This window comes from Ylistrum balloti, unplaced genomic scaffold (genome assembly GCF_031769215.1).
Source record: "Ylistrum balloti isolate Yb309-2 unplaced genomic scaffold, AGI_CSIRO_Ybal_v1 Utg371216, whole genome shotgun sequence".
NCBI lineage: Eukaryota > Metazoa > Mollusca > Bivalvia > Pectinida > Pectinidae > Ylistrum > Ylistrum balloti.
The window spans coordinates 150,188-171,617 of record NW_026782660.1 but is presented as its reverse complement, the minus strand read 5'-3'; the positions used below and the strand labels follow the sequence as shown (position 1 = coordinate 171,617).

At 34.5% G+C, this 21,430-nt stretch overlaps 1 protein-coding gene across 1 annotated transcript in view; it reads right to left on the bottom strand.

Moving 5' to 3' along the window:
• LOC132561500 (secretin receptor-like) overlaps positions 1-21,430 on the bottom strand; it is a 53,293-nt gene that overhangs the window by 9,356 nt on the left and 22,507 nt on the right. The window contains exons 2-7 of the mRNA XM_060226197.1: positions 12,285-12,381; positions 9,242-9,361; positions 7,894-8,024; positions 4,132-4,226; positions 3,635-3,800; positions 153-309 (exon numbers count right to left, since the gene is read on the bottom strand). Of these exons, the coding sequence (XP_060082180.1) occupies positions 153-309; positions 3,635-3,800; positions 4,132-4,226; positions 7,894-8,024; positions 9,242-9,361; positions 12,285-12,381 (766 nt within the window). The remainder of the gene's footprint in view (positions 1-152; positions 310-3,634; positions 3,801-4,131; positions 4,227-7,893; positions 8,025-9,241; positions 9,362-12,284; positions 12,382-21,430) is intronic.

The following is a 21,430-nucleotide window of genomic DNA, read 5'->3' as shown; positions in this document are numbered from 1 at the left end:
TTTGTATCGTAAGGTGATATTCACGTATGTGGTCTTTCTACAATCTTTTGTGGGGTTTTGCAATACGTTTACATATTACTGAAAGGATTTATTGAAATCTGAACCTTGAATTCCAACAACAAATGACAACGGATTAAAGTAAGTAAACATACACCAGCCGAGACCCATGAACCATTTCAGACGTCCTTTTTCTGAGAACACTGCTACTGAAATGATGACCTGGAGATAGAGAGCTTCCACGAAGATCCACACGTAACTCGCAGCTATGATGTAATTAAAAATTGTGAAGAACAGACGACACTCCCAATGCTGTAAATACAAAGTAAGTTTGATAGATATATACATACATGAAGATAGTATACATTTTGCAATATTCCTCTTGTTCCCATCTTTTCCATATTTGACTCGCATTTTATTTGCTCTCGGCCTGAATTAGAGTTTCGATGATATGTTTGTTTTTAAAAGGACATTTTTGTTTAATTTTTCGCACTGCAAAGACACATTAATTGTAAAATCTTTAACTTTTAATTTTTGTTTCCAGGTGAAATAATACCTTGTATACTCTACTATGCTCGTCTGGCAGGGAGTTCTAACAGTGTTTTCTATCCCAATTGCATGATCGTAAGTAGCGACTAGACTAAGGATCGTTATTCTCTTCTCTTCATAAATCGCGTTCGCAACTCCCTGTCACTTTCATGGATATACCCAAGAGCGAGACAAAAATATGTCCATCCAATCGATTGTTGTTACTCCGAGCTAGAACGTAACGTTAATTACTTGGTTTGACATATTTACATTGTTGATGAAAGAGAAAGCGCTTCCCCTTCCGGGACCTACCATCGTATTTTCCTTGTCATGAGTCTCAGTGAAAAAGATTTCTTTTGTTCATTTTTACCATGGTTTTGTTGAATTGTGATTAAATTCAAATTCGCTCGGCAAACCTTTGTTATCGTTTTTGTTTAGATACAATCTAAAATGTTATCGTTATAATGTGTTGGAGTGGGTTTTCATGCTACATTGTCCATGTTATGACTTTTCACTGTAATGACACTATCATCCGATTGCATGTAGCCCCAACCCTTTTTTAAATGACCTTGGATATTGCGATTACTCAACACCTGAAAAGATACTTGAGGGTGGATTCTACAAAGGTCTTTATTTATATATCCAGTCTAAGATAGTATAGGATTTAGGTTTATCTTCTACATAAAGTTTTTTAGAGAAACAATTGAACTCTGATAATCTGTAATCTATGTCTTAGTAGATAAGTTTGAGCTTCAGTTTTATGTTAAGTGGAAAGTTGTGTTTTCTTTTATTGAAATAGCTTCCATTGTATTAAAGAGTTCAGCTATGAACTGAAAGTTCTATAAACTTCTGGCATATAATTTCTTGTGTTACAGTATTAGACATTTAATCTTTTAATTTCTTCAGGAACAAACATATCCTTAGAATCACTAACAAAGCCAATTTCCTGACATATAAACAGGTCATATTATATAAGATATATGTTCCTTTATAAGAGAATATTCACAGTGATAAAATAACCGGTCTATATGAATATTTAGGAAATATATAGAGTAAGTATGTACCTCTCATGTCTTCTATTTACAGCGAATTGTGGAGAAAAAACTGTATGTGGTGAAAGTGTTTGCAAGTATAACTTATAGCACGTGCTGTCTGGTCCGTTAAAAAAAAGGGTTTGTAATAATCCACATTTGGATACACTATACGCACGAAATATGTTTCAGAAGGGAACAAATATGAGAAACTCGATGTTTTCTTGTCGGTATGATTGCTGATATTCTATATACCGGTCATAATTGCGTAGACGTCTTCAGGTGACAATTTATGAATGAGTTATTAAGACTGGAATTACCTCCGAGACATTGCTTATGACACAAAATACATTACACATATCACGTTCAGTCGATAGCCTTAAAACCAATTTCAGAAGCTAAAATTTACCGTTACAATATGAAAAGAAATATCGGTTGCTCAATATTGGAACAAAACTCATTTCTTACGTCTATATCTTTGGAATCAACAGTTAATTGGGATTCAGTTAATCGTCTTGCCTATGTACTATATTATTGTCTTGAAATGATTTATGGTGTCATGATCTGACAAAGAGAACCTCATCGCTGTTTAAGCACAGGGAATATATTATCAGTACAGAAGGGCAGCAACCGAAGTAAGACTATGAGAAATTTAAAGAATCGCCAGACATGCTTGTAGTCAAGTACACATTAAAACGTATCTACTATACTGATGATTTATTTCAGTTCCAACAACCCATCAATATTGCAGTGATTTGTCATACAGTGCAATGCTATAAAATGGAATACTGTAAACGTACTTGTTTTTGCGGAAATCTTAATTTCGCGGTTTTGGTTCTTAGAGTTTCGATATGTTACCTAAGCAAATGCATTGTATAACATACATACAAATAAAAATTGGGAATAACATACAGTAGACCCCGATAATAAAGTAAACAGCTTCATACAGCAGCTACTAGAACTTGTCAGTGGTGTTCAGGGTTTAAGATTTGAATCATAGAAGGTGACAGAAGAAATAAAAATTGATCGGCAAAAAAAGTCAAAATACGGTTAAGTTTATAATTTCCATATATTGTACGACTAAAAAGAATGTCATTATTGTGTACATTTTGAACGGAAATCGACTGTTAAATAACGTCCCTTAAAACGTATTTGGCCATAAACAGTGAAGACGGAAATACATGTGTCTATCACGTACTTTACAAGAATTGAGTACCGCGGTATCCAAATAATAAGTAACCAGCTTTTACATTAAAGAAACATAATGAACCCTCACATGTGTCATAATCGTTATATATTTTCGGTTAATGCTTTCTAACTTTCTTGAATTTCTCACTTTTTATCTCCAGAATTACTTGTACAAATACACGGAATGATCTGTTCGATGCTGTTTGTTTTTATTAATGCTTTAATGTTCGTTTCCTAATGGCTCTTTAAAGGTTTTATATGTATCGATTGTATTCAATGTTTCACAGTTTCCTGTTGTCAAACATTATCAAACGTTATAAAAATTACATGAATGACAGCATTTCCATAAAAAATTAAGAAATAATTCGTACTTTCTATATGCTATTCGATCAGACTGTGAAATTTAAAATAGTGTTGGTATCAAGGGCGTAAGGAGGTCGTGACAGACTGATGAAATGCTTTTGAATTGTGAAATAAAACATCTGTCAATATTCAATGTTCAAAACAACACGAAAATACCAGCACGTCAACATAATTATAATTCAATCTCATATTCAACCAAACAAGGGCAAAATATGAACAAAAGAAAGATTTCCATGGAAACTCATGACAAGAAAAAAAAATTAAGTAAAAGAAAAAGAAAAAGACCATGTGTTTCGGAAGTGTAAGCGTCTTCTACTTCATCGACGATAAACGCCATGTAAGCCATAGTCAATCCAGGAACTTTGTAAGTTATGTCACGTCCAGTAGAAATATTTAATTGGTTATTACCAGTTGTTAAAGAGAACATAATTCTTGTCTTTATACTGACCATAAAAACAATAAAAAACAACGGATTTCATATTGTTTTTATCACGTGACCAGAAAAGTTATAACCTCATATATCTTACCGAAACATCGGGTAGAAATACGATGCCACCATCTTCTTTCTTTACGTCTGAAGCAAAACCGACATTTTCAATCAGTATATTTTCTTTCACAAAGGACACGCCCCCTCGGAGAATGAATGACAGAAATAGATTCAGATGGATGGTGTTTCTGGAGCAGTGCAGCTTCCTGAGTGAGCAGAAGATAAGTAATAAGTTTTTAAAAATTTGATATATGCTATTGCAGACAACAAATCACATAATATTAAGTCAATATGATATCGTATCGTAAATTATTCGTCAATGTTTTATTCACAGAATCTGAGAAATAATCTTTAGACGTCATCTTTTGTATGGTGTCCTTTACCGAAATCAGTTTTAAATCATTATCTTCTTACGCCATCACTTTGAAGTCGTTATTTTTTTACGACATCGGTTTGAAATCATTATTTTTCTTCCGACGTCAGTTTACAATCATTATCCTCTTACAACAACTGCTTGAATCATTATTCGTCACTTACTTGAAGTAGATCATGATGAAGACAGCAATTACCAATGACGTCATCGATAGACCGTATCCTATGTTATACATTATCCGCATCTCCTGCATGTATTTCTGTAAGGAAATATATAGATTTATCTCCCTTTGTAAAAAAAACCCTTTAACCTTTAAACCAACACGATTCACGCCCAATTTAATGAAATATCACCTTTCAGATACATTATGTCGAGTTTCTTATATAAGTTAGGTTTTTTTTTCTGAAATTCTTTATTCAAGAATGAGTGAATGGTTGATTGAATATTCTCGTATTTTGATATATAAAGAATGGAAGGGGTATTAGTCCTCTTTGAATTCATGTCTCTATTCTTCCATGGAGAGGAAGTTCGGATATTTTCCCTAGACTCAAAACAAGACAATTATATAGTTTCTTTTTTCTGCAAATATATCGATATAACATTCCATGTATTTTCCATCATTCAATTATATTTCAAATTTCTATAATTAAAAAAATCTGACGTGGGTCAAATTAATGTGAGTTTCAGTATATATTTTATGGGGCTATTTCTCGGCATACACAGTTTGATAAAACACATTAAAACATTTTGCTAGCTGACCTTGCATATAGTTGTGAACATCAAAACAAACATATAGTCCATAACTCCGCACTCTCTTCCCTACTTCTAACTACATCGTTTGATCCTGTTTATCTGGTGTTTCTGACTTGCACATTTTTATAAAGAATAAAAAACTTATTTCAAGGATAGATCAACACGTCTATCAAACACTCAAGATGTCCTGGTGGTTCCTAAAACCTGATGGCATCTTAACAGTCATAAAATATAATCGGCTCTCCGTTAACAAACAAAGAAAATAAATCAAGACAGCGCGATTTTGGTCTTCGTAAGATATATGCCTTTAAAATGAGGCAAGGGAAATATTTGTTATCGCACAAATCTCGGCAAAATACCGCGAGATTTCTGAGCAAGTGACATAACATAACATTGGAATATGTTGCTGAAAAATCCTGATAGACCGTAAAGCTGAAACGACACATTCCTTACTGAACTAAAATGAACTGAATATCCGTCACGTCATTGCTATGCTTTATAATTCCTTTGAACTATTTATTTACGTTTACATTAAGTGACTAAGGGGTTATGTCATCTGTGAGTGGTGGAGTTACAATATAATAAGTGCTGGTATTTGATGTGTTAGAACAATAATGATGTAGGTATGAAATAATCAAGAAAACGTAAAGAACCTGATATACGGCATTGCTGATTTCTGTCATTATGTTTATCTTTTATTTCTAATGTGAATACCAGCTGTAACTCTATCTGGATTTGCAGTGGAATCAACAATCAAAGATACGAAAATAAGTATATCACAACGTATGTGTTACAAACGACTCCATTCTAATAATGTGTTTATTGCCATCTCCATTTTCAAGCCAGTGTGAAGCAATGTTATCGGTAGGCCGTGATTATAAGAAATGAAGTGCAGCTTCGAAATGTCCCCAATCGGTAGCCTGGCGGGGAACCTTTATGAATATTAAAATTACACGTGTTTTTAAGACAGGTTAACTGTAAGTTATTTGTTGACGATGGATAGAACAAATCCACACTGGAACTGTTTGCCATATTCATCATCAAGCTCTCTTGAATGCTTAAATATATTGTAATGGAAACGCGTTCTTGTGATTGTTTAATGATCAGTTTGCATGTTGGCAGTAAATTTGCTAAGCACACAAACATTCCTACGACACTTCATTGTGCGGCTTGTATCCAGGACTAATAAAGATTCTAAACATTCGAAGAAACAGCTAGTGTTATCAAAACCTCCAGACTTGATCATTTGTTAGTAAGCAAAGCAGATAAAACGGACAAATGAGATCGGCCTAGGTCAAAAGAGTCCACGAAAACGTCATTACAGCCCATCCTGATGTCAATAATGTAACAGAGAAACACGTAATCTCTCTATTTATTGTCTATTGCATTTCGAAGACGTATTTCAAGAACTATTTTGGCTGTCATGTCCTGTTGATAGAATAACATTTCCTGTGGTATATCTATGAGAGACGCTTTATAGTGAGCATGCAAATATATTTTTCCGAACATCTGAATCAATGTGATTTTGATTCCGTGTTAGTCATTATAATTAAAAGCAACTTTGTTGTAAAAACGTTTTCATTAAGCACTATCTAAATATTTTTTTCCGAAAAAGGCAAGAAATTGAAAATTGAAGCATTTTTATTTCAACGCTGCTTGCTGTTTGACTATGATGTCCTAATATGCTATAAAATAGCATTCCAATAGCACTCTGAATTCTTCTATAGATATATATATAAATTTGCACTAGATACTAAGATTGCATCATACATTATTGTGCAGATACATTAGGCTACACAAGAGAATGAAATAGTCGACACGAAAACTTGCCAGCTGCTGTATCGCCAATAATCGGTGGTATGAAATGATCAATCAACTGATATAATGGTACAATGATATACGTCTGACCCTTGTGGAGAATAGATTGACAAAAGGATAGAACAAATCGATATACATCATTAAATTGCCATCACGATACGAATATCTCGCGAAAGTTAATCTAACAACTTCATTTGGTTGTCGTCTGTAAAATGTGTGAAATTTCCTTATATGATGAGCTTACATATTTAAGGTAAAGGTTATACATTAAAGAATCTGTGTTGTAGTCTTTTTGACCAAAAATGGTTTTGCAGTCTAAAAAAACCAAATCTGAAATTGACGTAGAGAGCTGGTTTAGTGTTTTTCCCGATGTGATTGTAAAAGTATGCAGGAAAAATATCTCGATGTCCGTGCAAGATATCAAAATAACAAAAAAAAAAAAAAAAAAAAAACTTGGTCTGGGTGATGCAGGTGATAGCAAAATAGTCGTTTTTCTTTACGATATGAAGCTGGACGTGTTTGCTTCTCGCTGGTTCAATGTTAAACTTGTTATCGATTGAGAAAGTGACATTACTTTCTTGGATAGACCACGATTTACATCTCAATTTACGGAAGTCATCAATGAAACAGAATACGTTTATTCCTTTCATGCTTATATAACACGGATCACCACTCGACTCAACGACATCAGGTGTTGCAGTGGTAATGCACTGGCCATTCACATAGTCGTCCGGGGTTCGATACCCGGAATGGATGTGAAAAAGTATGTTGTCACCTTTCCAACCACTTTTCCTTCCCCCGGGTACGTACCTCGGTTCTTCTCACAGTAAGACCCTTCGCGCGCTTCCATTCGGGTCAACAAGAGTGATAAATATAAGTTGGAAATATAAGCTTCGCAATTTTTGTAAAATATATAAAGCTTATTATTAAACGACAGCTGCTGAATACCTATATCGTAAATAAATAAACATCAGAACATGTATATACTCTTATCGACGTATCTGCTTCCGTCTGATGCTAAATTTAACGTAACACTGTCAAAAGCATAACCTACATCTTTCTGGCAGAAAAAAAGAAAGTTGATTCAATCTGGGCGGTGTCTCAAGATATATCATATTGTGATACACACCATTCGTAAAATTCCACACAGCCTCTTTTAAAATGTTGTAAACAGGAATACGGGGGATACAGAGGAAAGATAATGCTGATAAGAAAGTGAAAGCGAGAGCAATTTAATCACCTTATGGCATGACTTATAGAAGGTCACATCAAACACATGCAATATGCAATGTTCATCATATTTTTTGGGCTTATACTTCCACTTTTTGAATTCACATTGTAAATGTTATACTCACAGCAAACGACTTTGGAACTGTCCAGCCATTGTCATTACTAGTTTCGCAGGCAGAGAAGTTGGTCCATGAAGAGTTGAATCCAGGTTTCATGTACCATGTTCCGTCCGGCATACACATACGAGTAGCATTCTCTGAAATACAAAACGATATATTTAATGTCTGATTTGTGTAAAAGATTTTTTGATGGTTTAGATTTTCGCGGGTTCACCTTGAAATAAAACAATGCGTTTTTCGGAAGTAATGGAACGACCAATGGATTGCTTGAGTTATTTAACTTTAAATTTCGCCCCCCATTTCGGCACAAAACAAATGAAAAGTTGCTATCACATGAAATGCTTACTAGCATTATATACATTAATCTGGTACAAAAAAGGCAGTAAGAGTAATTGATGAGTGTAAGTTAGTATTCGGGAGTGTTCAGTTATACATGAAAAAGACATTCACTGTGGACAAACGTTACATTTGTGTGTAATAAAATATTTCTCCTGCTACATAATAAACAAAAATATCGAGCATTAACGAAATAACAACATGTAGCAGTCTGTATTTTATCAAACCGGAAATAAATGCTTGTAAACATATACATCAGATTAACGTGAAAACTATACATGAAAATTAAGAAGAAGCTAAAATTTAAACGGTTGGTAAATGTTCGAAAATGCCTCTTAATGACGTAAAACGTGAGAACTTGAATGAATTATTTTTCCTGCAATTTTATTTTCCCCTCAAGCCGAGAGTGTATCATAGCGTCATGCTGTTTGAGGTTATTTCACACAGCGAAATTATCTGAAAATGTGTTTAGGCTGGGTTTTATCAATGATGGGAGGGTAAACCTATTGATAAAGGAGAATTCCAAAAATATAAACTAAGCCAATTTGTTGATAGCTGGTTCAGCACATGCAGAGAGAAGGACAAGGTAGTCGCAAAATACAAGGATCCTTATAGTACTATTTGTTTGGTATGAAATAACATTGAAAGTAGCCAATTCAGAAACGAAATCAGATATATATCGTTATCTTTATTATAAAATTTGAAAACCATTTAGCAATAATTCATGTCTAAAAGGTTTTATCTAAAGACACACACGGTGATACTTTGGGTCAGATTACAAAGAAGTAACAAAGAAGTTATTTTGTTTAAATGTCTAATTTCCCAAGATGATAGATGTTCATCTATAAAATAGAATAAAACGATTGATGTATACTTAATTTTATTTCAAGAGCTTCTAAACCCATTGATGTATGTGTCATTAAACGAAAAGGCTCTCCATATTTGTTTTATTTTCTTTGTTTTTGATTTTATCTCAATCGGATGCATTTTACATTAGATGACAACAATAAATACTTACGTATATAGTTGAATTTTGCCACGTATTTTGGACAAGGCTGAACTGCCAGTGTACCGGGTTCTGTTGGTGCCCAGCACATTATATCGTCCCATATTCGCGGGCATTTTAAGGAGTCGTCTGCTGAAAAAATAGATAAATAAAATAAACGCTTCTTCTGCTTCATCGACGACACCCACCAGGTAAACCTTGGTCAATCTAAGAAAGTAATGTCACGTTCTCAAAAGGAGAACAAGGTATACGACATTGGAACCACCTGGCAAACTAACGAGCATTTAACACGGCCAGCTTCATATCGCACAAAGAATTAGAATATTTTTCGATGAGATCACTATGGCGACCCGACCATAAAACTTCTCCATAATATTCATCAACCTGTATCTTTTTAATGCCTGTGCCAACAGTTTATCCGTCAGTTGACGGCTTCTTTCATGAGAGTTAAACCTTAACATAAAACGTATAGCTATTGTTCTAGTGAAGTGTAACGCAAACAGTTTGTGAATCCTTCAGCATGTGCATGGCACAAGCAATATCGTACGTATTCTATTATGCAAATGTTCCTTTCGTGGAAGACAATATTATAATATCAATTAAATCAAGGAAAAGTATTCTAAAACTGATCACATAAACAAACACATCCTGCAAGTTTTCAAAATTGCGATTTCAGAAAGTTCTTCAAAATCGGTTAAATTGGAAAACCATATAAATAATTCATTGAGTGATGAAAGTGATTTTTTATCATCATTGAAAAATGCTTTAAATATCACTTTTCATCGACTTTTATTTTGAAATCCGTACAACTGCAATAACATTTACGAATTAACTTTTGACAAAATGTCACGCAGGTTTTATTTTCAATTTGTCGTGATGCTAATTCCATTTTAACAACTGTACCAGTCATATATGTATGTCATGATGTTCACAATGCCATTTGGCAGCAATTCATTTCAGCCTTTGGCCTTTATTGTGTTGATTCCAAATAAGAAAAGGGAAATCAGTCCTGTAAAAGCCTGGTGGATTCACTTAGAACAAAGTCTGATTGTCGTTAATTGGACCATTTTCACACCAATGCAGATATGCTGACTCGTTAAGGATAATTAAAATGGGCGGAGGTGGCAACTAACGCATTTTGCTTGAGAGGCTCGAAACGAATTACCGAAACAAATTACAAGTGATGAGAATCATTTATTTTTTCCTCTGGTGGTTGGGGCTTTTTAAGTAGTAATTTCTGACAAAACTCTTCATGAGTGAGGATGTGAGCTGTGACATAAAGGATATTGTAAATGATCATTGCTTATCTTCTTTGGTTCCCATTGTGTTTGAGATGGGAGGGACAAGTTAATTAGGTCAAGGGATCGAAGCTCGGTTTCTTTTCTGGTCTGGAACGTCTACGTTTGTCATAATTATTGTACTGTCGATTTCTCTTGCATCAACCCTAAAACAATTCCATTATTTGTTCAAGACGCTGTCATGATCAAGCAGAAAATGAAACTGTAAGCCTAATTGTTCAAACTCCACAATGACCTTGATTCTATCCGCCAGAAACTAGTAATTAAACTGGATCTATTTTTTCAGATTTTACAGATGTAGTTGTCGTTCTTCTAGAATTATCAGGTATATGAAAATTCTTAGTGGACTTTTTGGTTAGATTTTGAAATCAATCGAATCGAATTTTCCTAAGTCGCCACATCGGCTGTGTGCCCTTAGCAACACTCTTACAAGAAAGAAGCTGCTGTATGATGCTGTTTAATTCATTGTTTGGCCATGCTGTTTCTAACTATCAATTTGTATAAATAGGTGCTATTCAATTTCTTGCCTTTTTACAATCTTTTAAACCAGATACCAGTCATGGAGTTAGAATGAAGTATTCTTGAACGGGAGGCCGTGATTTATTTTCTGTATTTTATAGACAAAATATCCTTTTCTACTTGGTTGATCGTCAAATTCTGCTGTAGTACGGTAACGGCAATCAGTTAAAATTATAATCATTTATTAGATGGAAATACCGTTCCCAATATTCGACATAAATGGAATATCAAATGATTTCCGAATGTTATATGATATCTCGACAAACATTGTTAACATGCAGACTCTACAAGTTTATTCAATGTTCTTATCATCGTTCACTGGCACGCTGTATCTTGTTAAAGGGACTAAATGGTTAGATATTCATTTTATAACTGATAAAAAGCATCATAACTTTAAATATATGCCAAACATTGTGCAGTTTAGGTTAATAATGATATATTAAAATTTGCATAATCATTTTATTAACAACGTCAGCGACCCAAGACTAATTTATATCATTATCGTACTTAGAGTGTAGACAATGTCATGAGTTTAGCGGGAAACAGGAAGTCATTTTGCAAAGTAAGAATTGAAATGTGTTTGGCAAATTAAGTTGAGATTAATTACGTAATTATACGTAGTAAGAAATTAAAACGGCGGGTTAAAACAAAGCTCCGAAAGATCACGTGACGAACTCGGCTATCCCCGATCAAAACTGCGATGGGTGGTAGACACAACAGCGAGTGTCGACTAGCGTTAGTTTGAAGCTGGTAATTTTCATCAATGTCTCTAAGAGAGTGCTTTAATTTTGTGAAGAGTCTAATTTCAAGTATTACAAAGTTTGCCCGAAATCAAACGCATTCAGCCCTTTTAACGAAATGTGAGTAGAAGGGAGAGAAAACAAATAGAGATTAAGTAAAGAAGGCAGATAACGATCTGTCAGTATAATATATATGATGTGTTCGAGGGTCTTGTATAGATTAACAGGGGTGCAAAAGGAGCCTAATGTCGCAATAGTTTTATATACAAAATAGATCAAAGGCACGTGTACAGTTCTATGGATTTATCATGCAATATTCAGTGAAAGAAACGTTAAAGATTGCACACTCAACGATTTATCCCTAGCTCTTTCAGAACTTAAAACAAGTCATAAACAAAAGAATAAGGAACGGAAATCCTAGGATTTGGAAGAAAGGTCACAATAGAGGGAAATCGTGGTAGAGGAATGCACCGGTTATTATCAAATTTGATTACTTACTTGAATTAGATTTGCCGTCGAGGAGAGTGTACCCAATACAACGGAATTTCTCTTTGTTCAATGCCTTCCTCTGTGTTTCCTGGTCTTGGATAACATTCTGAAAGACGGATGTTAAAGGTGAGAAGATAGAGGTCAAATTATAAGCATCAGTAGTTGTTATTTCCATTATTTCAGTCAGAGTTCTCTGAGTAGTGAATATAAATTGTAATCAACGTCATCACTCCTTTAGATATCATAGCACACTTGGAGTATAAAATGTCATCACTGGAATCAGACGAAGTCTTTCATATCTACACTGGCACATAAGAGGCCTGTAGGTACTATTCCACCATATATAGTACAAGTAGTAGCTGCTAAATACAAAAATCCATCCCTCTCGGTGGATGCGCGGAAACCTTTCTAAGGAACAAAAACGTCGCGCCAGTCACATTTATGGACAATTATGACTATTATTGCGAAACACACTGACATTTGAACGGAAAAAATAAACCCCGACGTAATTGTGAGACAGCAGAGGAAGAATTATCTACATTGATGGAACACTCCCGGTGAAATAAGGTCATCACAAGGTCATCAACAGTTCAGACCTAATTTGCAGCTATTTGGTCATTCCCTCCTTTTATCGATGAATAAATCTGTTAATTATTTTAGATCCAATACGTTATGAATTTCATTTGTTGACTTTTATTTCAACAAATGACAACAGTAAACACTTCAACTTCCGGTGACGTACAACAAATGTGATATTTGTTATATGCTTCTCAGGGACGTTTAAACTATCCAAACAGATAACATTATCTCCATTGAGGATCATCGAAACTGACAGTCTGAACTAGAATTTAGGTCTAGAATCTCACTAATGAAACATATATATGTTTCATGTTTAGAACATCTCTCCAGCAGCGGATGGCATTATTTCCAGGGAAACATCAGAAGTACCGGAAACGATTCCTCCGAGCAATGGTGTATATTACATAAAACGGTCAGTTGATATCAATTTCCTCTTCTCGTAGTAAGGTGTGTGGTCGGAATCTGGTTTGTAATGGTCAAGTATTTGTAGTGAAGTATATATATATATATATATATACATGTAGCCTGTAGGAGAGAGGGAGTGATCACATGATGTCTCTGTGTATTACAATACGGCCTCGGGATCGACAAGGTGCTCGCCAGCTAATTACAAACAATCAACTCGGACAGGTGAAACTCATAAAGGTCAACAAAGCTATCATCACCGACATCATCATAAACACATGCCTCTGCTGGTCTTGATTACCAATCTTAATAAAAACAACTTAACATGTTTAAATCAACATGAAATGCGCGCGTGACCAAACGCTGGCAAACTCAAACACAACCAGACGCCACTTTATGGTAAACACCACCCAAAAGAAGATTTTTCAAACAACCATATGCTATTCATACAGGTTTCGAGAGTAGATAACTATCCAGAGTCTGTATATTTAACTTGTCTTAAAAATCAGATGTCAAAGTAAATGCTGACAAGAATTTATAAACGTCTGCTTCTTTAAATCAAATAATATTTAGATAATTATGTTTTCACCACATAAACAAACACTTCAGATTGAGGATACCAATGTGACTCGTTAGCTATACCTATGAACTATCAATCAAAATATTTACTGTGAATGTGTGTTCGACTTTTCTTCAGTATCAATACTTGTCTGAACATCCGGTCTAACGCCTATTCTGGACTGCAAACGGTTCGAAATGGATTTAAACAAATCTCAATATGAGGCAATGTAAGGAGTGATTTCGAAAAGTAAAATCGGCAAATGCTGGCGATGTGATATTTGAATTTGCTCACAACTAAAAGTATCGTGTTTGCAATTCTACCCGCGGGATATAACAATATAACGGCAGTCTTATCGAAACATCACGTTGCTTACATTTTTTGAATGGTTGATAAACGAAAACTTTTTCAGCCAACAAACCTGTATGTAAATCATCAAGGCAAAATTAAAACGAGGTTAACAGTTAACGTCACACATCATGGTACTGGTGCATGCAATATGTATTTAAGAGGATGTAAGAGGACATCTTATACACTTGTATCTTATTATCTCACAGATTAAATCTTCGCGATCACTTTAATTTACCGCGAAATAGTGAAAATATCATTCGTGCGAAAATAACCGGCTAAGCAGTATTATTAAACTGAAGGTAATGCATCGATGTGCGTAAGTTACACTCTCATAACATTCTTAAATTCCAAACTCATTTTGAAATTTGTTTTAAATGGTGATAACATTGGTTAGAAGTACACGTAAAAGCAGCGTTAATAGACATTGGTAATTTATCATTCTTTGCTCAGAGTTAATTAAATATCGTCTATACATAAAACTACTGGAGCTTCAGAGATAAATTATGCAGTCAAAACTTATGATGTGTTAACACGGGTAACTAATAATGTTAGATTGCTTCTAAAGGGCCCGAAATTAACGTAGTCAACAACATCGGAACAGAAATTGTATGATACTCGTTAAAAGATTATTAGGAAAGTTACAATCTCAATGAGCAGGATAAATCAAACTGTTCTGTGACGATTTGTTATCAAAATGTGCTTACGATTCTCAATATTTTTAAAGTAGGGAATAGAATAATTCTTAAACGAATGAGAGTTGTTACAACAATAACTACCTATTGAAATCTGTTACGCTGTTTTGCGAAATTACTACATGTATAATGATTTACAATAGATTGTTAATGTATGGAACAAAATCATATCAAGACGTATGTTCCACTGTTAAGGTAAAGTGTAATGAAAGTATTTATCGCGACATAGCTGGACCCCGTAATTCCAGATACAGCTCATGTTCAGGTTGTCACATTTCTATCAGCATCGTGTGAAAGGGTTGTGGCTTGTAGCTTATCAGATAAAACATCTCGACGAGCAGTGGCGAGAGAGCGCCGTCGCTGTTCGGAGCAACTTGGCGTATTGGAGAGAGCGCGCTGTAAACGATAGACTCTCTTATCTATTATTGTCTAAACTTACCAATAACTGTCAAATTACTGGATAATAATAGGTTATATCGCATTTGTAATGCCATACTTTAACCTCTGATATAAAATTAGAGACGAAAGCAGCAAAATAACGGACGAAAATTCCGTGTTATTTTCAGGAACCGTTGAAATAAGAATTTGATTTCAAATGTGCAATCTGTACTGTGTATCAGATATGTTTTATTCTGGCGTGTCATACAATGTCAACAGTTCAATTCTCATTCGTCGTCTCCATTCGAACGTTGCTTTGAACGCATTTCAAAATGTCTTAACATCTATTCTCATTAAAGACCAAAAGGTCACGACAAACTGCATTAAGTCTTTGGTGTAGTTAAGTAATAAAATAAATGAAAGACTAGTCACTATGTTAACTGACTATACCGGACAACGTCTTTGGATCAACTGACCATATCCAGAGCCATTGATCTATTGGTGGGTCGTTTTTAGGCGTGCCACCAATGTTTCCCTCCTACACACAGTATAACATTACCAGATATATATGTGCAAAACATTCACTAAGCTAAATTACACATTCCATCCGTGCCAGGATCAGGTAATGTGATTCTGTGAGTATGTATTACACGTGCACACGATTTCATAGTAGTAATGAATTATTTATCTCACTCATCAATTAAAAGGTGACACTGGAAAAACATAAATAGCAACTTAAAGTTCAAGCATGTGGACAACAATAACAGCTACCGATAAATATGATAATTGAATACGTTACGCTTTTGGGTTTTACATAAAACGCAGTTACTTCAACTTCCCCGAAATACTCCAGCAGAGTGAAGTGAAATAGTGCCAGCATTATGTAACTTGAATAGTTATTTCATGCAGAATTTCCAAACAAAATATTCAAATTGGATAAATCGTAGGCCTGACTGTAACATAACATATACAAGTTAATATTTTTAAGCAGCATACACCGCACTAGGGTTTTACTAGAGAATTAGAGATAATTGAGAATGTATTACTATAGAGTAACATGCAGTTTATGTGCATTTGCATTCAGTATGGGTATAACAATAATGCTTTGTCCATTATGTACAATAAATATTTGAGTCGAAGGGTTAGCGAAATGACGACAGCTTTTTAAAAGGAGTCCATAGAATTATAGTTTTTTCTAAAGATACTGCGACGTCTGTCAACAAGTATCCACTCCCCACCTAACCCCCGCCCCTAAAACCAATACAAAACTTCTAACAAGTCCAACGAGAAGGAGAGGTTTTAATTCAGGCCTAATGGTGTTTATTTTCTTAAATACCTTATTTCCAACTACCATAGGATACATACGTATGAAACGAAGTAGTGAACCACACCGGACTTTCAAAGTCCTAGAAGGACCAAAGAGTGGCATGGTTTGGCTTCAATGTATTTGATTCTAATGTTGTATTGAAAGGTGTGATTCATTTCTGTGAGTTCTGTTCAGTCTGCCATTTCGAAATCCAATGGAAAAAGAGAAAGATAAAAGCATCCATGTATGATATGTATGATTGCTTGGTAACCTCATAATTTCAAAATCGCTCGATTGACGCGCCTTGATAATTATAAGATGTCGCCTTTTTTCGAATATGGATGTTTTATGTCCTTTTTTAACATTTGAATTATAAACCGCTCATTCATTCTTCTCTGTATATCCCAACGGACATTTCAGATGACATGAACAAAATTGAAAGAGAAAGCAACAATTCATAGCTTGACATTTGAAACTGTGCGATAACGATTTAAAATACATTTAGATGTGTCTGTTCTGGCGGCAAATTACTGCTTGATTCCTGTAAATTGTTACTATGCAATCACACTTATAATTATATTTTTTTCCAAGCTGAAATACAAAGTTGTGTCTTTCTGTTACAAATTGTTCTTATGAAGACAACACCCCTAACTACTCGTTTCTATTTTTAGATCAGGAGTGCTTTGTTCCTGTGGTGACTTGTTGGTTCTTATTTGAGGATGTGACACCATTTACTTTGAGTGACTAAAATTTTCGTGTTGATGAAATAGAACAAGTTTCTTATTCTTTTTCGAATAGGTGAACCTTAAAACATTAAAATTCAGAGAGACAAAGGTCATAAACAAGGAATACCTGGATATAAAAAGAGGAATTCAGAATGGCGTAAAAGCACAGATTGGGGTATAAACATTGGCTGTCACCTTTTGTTTCACTTGTCAATAAATCTAGATGTTATGAAAGAAAGTTTAAATGGCAATGATAAAAAAGTTATGAAAATAAAAATTGATAAATTTTCCACTAATTTTTAATGTAATCAAATTTTGAAAAACAATGTTTCACAGAAGAATTGTACAAAAGACATAAGATATGATAATACCTTTCTATACAGAGTTGGAATTAGACACAGTAAAACAAATGAGTAATTAAGTTGTAACCTACAGCTGTTTTTTTTTCATTTTAGGACCTACCAGTTATACCTAAGATGTTTAAACCTTGGCGGACAAAACGCAGAAAATAAAAATCGGTCAACCATGTGTCAAAATCTAAGAAGAGATGTATTTCACTTTTTTGATTATCATAAGACTGAAAAAAAGAGAAAGGATTGTTAGAAAAAATAAATACACTTCTCACACTTTTAGTCGTCAGGGTTGTGTTTACAACCAGCGCTGAAGAGAAAACAATTTCGCGATATTAGTGTAGCAGTGACAGTTAATAACAAGTTGCATGCTTTTTATAAGACCGCACGCACAAACAACCAACATGCTAATATATAAGACATACATTAGACATCGAAGTCAATAAACCGTTCGTATAACACTATAAACTTCGGTCTAGTTTAATTAGGCGCCAGACAGATGTATTATCTTGCTCGGCATCCAACTCTGCTTTGTTAGAAAACAAAAAAAAAACCTCTTACAAATATGCAACTAATGTTATTCCTGTCGAGATACCTTTACGCGGTCCGGAATCTGTTTCGGTTTGGTAATTAGATAAGAACAGGAGATGACAACAAGCGCGGCGCGCGACCTGCAGGGTTTATCATATACCTAAATCTTGTGGCCTTAAGGACATGCGTCTTAATCACCTAGATATTTGTCACCGTCATTATTTAACAATTATAGCTCTCAGTTCTCCTTCATCTTCTAAATGCGAGCCAACGAAACCAAAACGTGCCGCAGGACTGAATATAATGGTTATCGAAGTTATCACGTGGTGGTTTATGACCGTATGGAAAATTCTGCCTCATTACAACAAGGTTTGTTTGGATATTGTAGAACATACGGACAACTATTAAAGATAACAAACCTATTAGAATACGTTTAAACAGGATGTGACCTAGTTGTGTGTGCTGATAAAACCTTGCACCCATGATGACTTTTATCTTGCATTAAACTTAAATTTTTGTGGCAGGTAAACGCTAATCTGATAAACTATTAGGTGGAATTAGAGAATACCACCTATGTTCTACGGAAAAATATAATGAGAATAAAACCAGGTGTTCCGGTAGGGGAACTGTCTTCTATTTCTTTGACAACACTCTCCAATGCAATTTGCAACTTTGATGTATCCATAATAAAGTAACACATACTTAAATGGGAACAAGGAAGGCAACAACAGAGTTACCAGACAAACTAATGAGCATCAAACACGTCCAGCTTCATATCACACAATGTAACAGAATATTTTCGAGGTAAGCGACTTCAATTCTGGTGTATATACAATGAACGTGGTCAATAGATTTGTTATTCAAGACAAGACGTCATCAACATATCTGAAAGTAAAATTGAAGGACTTTGCAAAGTATTTTGATCTTGTTTGAATTAAACTCTTCAATAAATGCAATAGAAGCAATAATAATAATAAAAACAAGTCAATCAAGAGAGCGGTTTGTTCCAAATTGAATAACCTTTTGGAAAACCTTACCACCAAACTTAAAGAAAATATTCTACATGAGAATCTCGATCATGATTAATATTTCAGCGACCTATTTATGGAGACTTCCTTACATACATATGTGCTGTTCGTGTGAAATGGTTTGTGGTAACAAATATGCCTTAACAAATTTTAATGATTTCAAAGAATCTTGATGAACAATGGGCTTTTGCTTGATTGCTTAAACACATTTCCGCAACGATGAAAGCAATAAGTTTGAAAGCATGTGATAACTCGCTGATTGTCAACATTATCCAGTACAGATTTCGTCATTTTCGTGTTATGGGCTTAAAAATCAGACAGGAAAGCAGTTTGTAAACAAGATCACGTGAGAAAGGTGCGATATCGTTAATGTGCGTCAGATCTTAAGTTCTTTACCTGAGGGAATACGACAGGTATTTGGTGAACAAATGTGTCCCTAATGAGCAACATACTAAAAAAATCCGCTAGCCAGACAATTATAGCCCACAGGAATAAAACAGATTGAGCACTTCATGACTTCAGACGATGCATTATAACTCACCAGGAAGAAATCGATAGACATACAACACATGTATAACTAGACTGCTTTTCTAGGCGTATTTTTGCAATTTGGTAACATTTGATAATTAAATATTTTGAATATGTTTAATTTTGAATAAAGACATGAAAAGATTAAAGTAGAAGATTGAGGTAGAAGAGTATGTCGTGTCCTCAATTCTAGTCTGTATATACAATTGACATCAATTTCTTGCTTTTTAAAGACATGACGTCATTATTTATCTGAAAATGAAATCTAAGGACTTCTCATGATTTTTCTGACCTGCTCTGATAGGCTCGTCGTTAAATTCAGCCCCGAATGAAAACAAAACCAAGTCATTGTTTGTTTCGATTTCTTTACTACTAGTCTGTTAAAATATGATGCGTGTAAATAACTTTGAACCATGTCATTGGAATCTGCTACGTGTGTGGCACGTATATAAAAGTGACGATTTAGTTATCGATAGAATGCCGACCTAGGCGCGAGTCGCCTACTTCCCTTACTTTTTATAGGGACGATATCCTGCTCTTCATCGACCCCAGATCGATATAAAAAAAGTCGATAGAACGTTAGATAATGTTGGCTATCCAAGGAATAAATAGTATTTAAATACAGAAAAATGACAAGTATTTTCTTTATGGTATTATCCCGTTCACTAGTTTTGTTTCGTGAATGGTCCCCAAGTGGTCATAACCCATGTGAGTAACCTGTGATACAGCAGTAAATTTTTTTCATGTGAAACAACGCTGGACTGCTATGATTGATAGCATTACAGTCATGTGACGCGCTTTATACTTCACGATTTTGGCTATATTAAGATAATGATATTGTTTATGTTGTAAACATGTTTGTACAACATGGATGACATTGTTGTTACCATTTCTGCTAAGTTTTTCGTCATTTAATAAAAAGACATGACTGGATATATGTCTTTCTTTGTTGATTTTGATATACAGTATACCCATAAGTACAGCTTATGTCGTGACTCAGTCATCGGAATGGATATTATAACATAGATAGCTCTGAAGTATGTGTCGATCAGACATTTATCAATCCATCAGGCCAACACACATTAATGGATACCATGTAGTTATTCTGGAAGTCGTAAGAAAAAGAAGAGCGAGGAAGCGACATTTTCTCTAATGGTCTGTGTTCAATATTAATCAATACTCAATGATACGTAACAAAAAGTACACACACATGATTTATCTACCTGATCAAATTAAATTGAAAATAACAATCAACAAAGCCATACCGCCTTGGCCGTTATTTTCGGTGGGGTGATTTTTTATTTTCGTTATTTCGCGGTTCATCAACATGATCGCGAAAATCTGATCTGTGAAATGAATAGACATTTAAGGATAAAATATTTCATATCGAGGAAGCGAAATTCCTATTCGCTAAAATATAATGCGATCATTTTGGAGATCATCGCAAAAACTTTGACTTGTGAAAATTATCAGCTTTACGGTAACAGTTCAACTAAAAAAGAACTAAAATTATAGTATAAATGTTTAATTCTCACCTCGTCCTTACTAATTGTATTGCAACTAGAAAATGTCGTTATTAAAGCCCCAGCTCAAATGCAGGCAGGTAAGCATAAACTTACATACACTTTTTATTGCAGACTGTCTAAAACGTTGAAAGTTGAACTTAGACAGATGATCACTTTAATATCAGGTGTAGAACTTTATGTTACAATGGTATCGATAT